Here is a 3092-nt window from a genome sequence, read left to right as displayed (position 1 = left end):
AAACATCAATGATAAAAAGAAGCAGCTAATGAAAAAAATAGCATTATATGATGAAAATAAGATAAACAGTTATGACCTCTTTGAATCTTCAATATAAATACATTTCTATCAGTTATGACTTCAGAAGATGGAGCATTTCTTCACCAGCAAAATCCATTTTTATAGTACTGTTATACTTGTTATATATACAAGAAAGCTACATTGATGTTACATAATGAGAAAACGTTTTTCAAATCCATTTGTATATGGATTTCTGTTATTTTCCTGTTCTGGTTGAAATTATTTTGTTGATCTAGCCAAAATACTACCTTAAGCAAAAGAAAAAACATATAAAAGAGCAGCATCCATCAGTTGCAACTTGGTATACAGTTGGTACATTCTCTGAAAACAAATGTATTTTTCTTATTTTGTAGATGGTATTTAATTAGATAATCACTAAGTCTCCTTACAATTTTTCTACAATGTATAAAATAATGACTCAAAACGTGGGGTATATATATATATGCCTGCATATTTTTTGCTACTTAAGGAGTTACTGCTTGAGAAAAACCATTATGAGCAGATTCCACTAAAAAATATTAAGTGAAGGAACAATGATAAGTTTTATCTGGTTGTCCTTAATATATGAGTTCATTAGATAGTGCTCAATGCACTGATAAGCACTGTAGAACATTTAATCATAATAAAAGGAATTTTATAATTGAAAGGTAATATACATCTGTATACCAGATGAGAGTAAAAATACATGGGGTTTTTTTTTCTGCTAAGTGGATAATTCAGTCAGCTTAGAAAATTCTCCTGCTATTGAAATACTTCCCAAAGTCAGGATAGGCCATTTTCCCCCTTCCATGTAGATTCTCTTGTAGGCATAGATGGCCTTCATAAAGTCCCTGACAAAAATTCTAGAAACTTTCCCATTTTCTGAGTAATAGAAACAACTTTTTTGTCCCATTACAAAATTCTTTTCTAAGTGAAAAGATATAATTTAGAACAATCAAGCACACCACCACCAAGCACACCACCATGATTTCATATAATCTAGCTTTGGTAATTTCAGAATTCAGCTCCTATTATTCTGTAACCTGGTTAATATTTTAGACTTAGTGCATATTGAAAATTAAACAGGCCTTAATTTGACTTTAAGCAGACCAATTTTGTTGCAGACAAAACTGGATGGCTATTTAATAGGTTTTCTATTACTTTTGAGGTTTTTGCAGAATATAAAATACAACTTCATTTCCATATTTGGAGAATTTGGGGATGACTGAGTAGTAAGATGAACATAATTTATTAAATTGATGTAATAATAATTCAGAGGTTTTTAAAACTAGTTGCAGAAGCATCAAAAACATACTACTAATCTACTATTACTTATTCTTCTGTATCAGAGTTTCTTAAAGTGTGGTCTGAGGACCCTGGGGAATTCTCCTAACACTCTCTGAGTCCATGAACTCAAAATTTGCCAGATATTAAAAATATTTGGAAAAAATGTAATGTCATGTTTTACTTATTTTTGTCATGTTTTACTTATTTTTGTTAAAAATATTTTGCTAAAAATATTTATGTTACTATCCAATGCATTAATATTATTTTTACATGATTTAATAAATATTGTATAAATTTGTCCAGTTTTAATTTTTAATATAGTAAATAGTGATAAATATGTATGACCCATTTAAGCAAAAGCTTTTTTTGGAGTCCTCCATAATTTTTAAAAATGGGAAGAGGTTCTGAGAGCAAAACGTCTCAAAAACTGTTCTATATGGCTTCTACTTACTCTAAATGATTACATTCAAATATATAGCACAATGATATTTGTAACTGTGTCTTGCAAGGTAATCTGTCATTGCTTCTTCTGTTCCCTTTAACAGAGACCTGAAATAAATACTGTGGAAATTCCTCTTATCTCAGTGCCAGCTGGAGGCATCTTTAGTCCTATTTCATTGAGGAAGGCAGAGGAGCTTTCAATAGAGAAGGACATTACAGAAATAGAGAAATAGTACTTGGAAGAAGAGAAGGAAGAGAATTTCTCCTTTTTCTCCAAATTTGGCAGTGTTGTTCTTTCCTTCGGCCTACTGGAGGAGTGTCCATACTGGGCATCTATACGATCTGTGTACTAGGAGTTGAAATCCACAAGTCTTAAAAGTTGCAAAAGTTGGATATCCCTGACCTACATTTAGTGGTACTGAGGATATAGAGGCAACACCAGGATGAAGGAAGAATGCACATAGAAACATAGAAAATTGACAATAGAAAAACAGCCAGTGATCCATTGAGCTTATCCATTGAGGTTTTTTTTTTGTTTTCAATTTATTATTTATTTTTATTTAATTTTAATTTTTTGTTGGATGAAAGACACGTGTTTGTCCCAAGCATTTTTAAACTCAGTTTCTGAAGATTGACCCACTACCTCTGCTGGAAGTTGGTTTCAAGCTTCCATGACTCTTTTTGTGAGATAATACTTTCAAACATTACTTTTAACCTTCCTGTCAGTTTGAAGTTATTCCCTGTGCTCCTGATTTTTGCTTAATATTGAAAATATGCCTTCTAGGACCTTATTCACACCTTAATATATTTAAAGATTTTAATCATGCCCTCCCCTTACCTTCTGTCCTCCAGATTGCACATATTCAGTTCCTTCAATCCTTCCTGTTATGTTGTCCCTCAGACCTTGCACCATTTTTGTTGCCCATGTGTGGACTCGCTCAATCTTATCAATATTTTTTTTAAAGTGAGATCTCCAGAACTGGACACAGTATTCCAAATGGGGTCTGAGTAAAGCCTTATATAGTGGGATTAGGACCTCCTTTTTCCTGCTGGTCATCCCTCTAGTGATGCATCCCAGACTTTTGTTTGCCTTCAGTTGCCTGGCCACATTGTTTATACTCATTTGCAATCATCTCCTATGAGCACACCTAGATTTTTTTCTTCTGTTGTTCTAACACTGTAGCCCCGATACTGTACTCTGCACATTACTGTACTGTGATGTAATATTATTATTACATGGACATTCTTAAAGGAGAAAGAGGACCCCTGTTATTTATTATCTGTACTCTGTTAGAAGTAAGTCTTCATCCTGGTTCATCCAAGCC

The 3092-nt window shown here is 32.8% G+C and overlaps 1 protein-coding gene across 1 annotated transcript in view; it reads left to right on the top strand.

The window, feature by feature from the left end:
• The window catches only part of LOC107300948 (interleukin-1 receptor-associated kinase-like 2), a gene marked incomplete at its 5' end in the record, with an annotated part of 6880 nt that extends 4044 nt beyond the window's left edge, over positions 1-2836 (top strand). Inside the window, 1 exon segment of the mRNA XM_015830226.2 lies at positions 2606-2836. Coding sequence (XP_015685712.2) covers positions 2606-2730 — 125 coding nt within the window.
• Between the last annotated feature and the right edge of the window lie 256 nt (positions 2837-3092).

Source organism: Protobothrops mucrosquamatus, unplaced genomic scaffold, assembly GCF_001527695.2.
Source record: "Protobothrops mucrosquamatus isolate PMUCROS unplaced genomic scaffold, P.Mucros_1.0 scaffold9278, whole genome shotgun sequence".
NCBI lineage: Eukaryota > Metazoa > Chordata > Lepidosauria > Squamata > Viperidae > Protobothrops > Protobothrops mucrosquamatus.
This window is presented reverse-complemented; position numbering and strand designations above follow the sequence as displayed.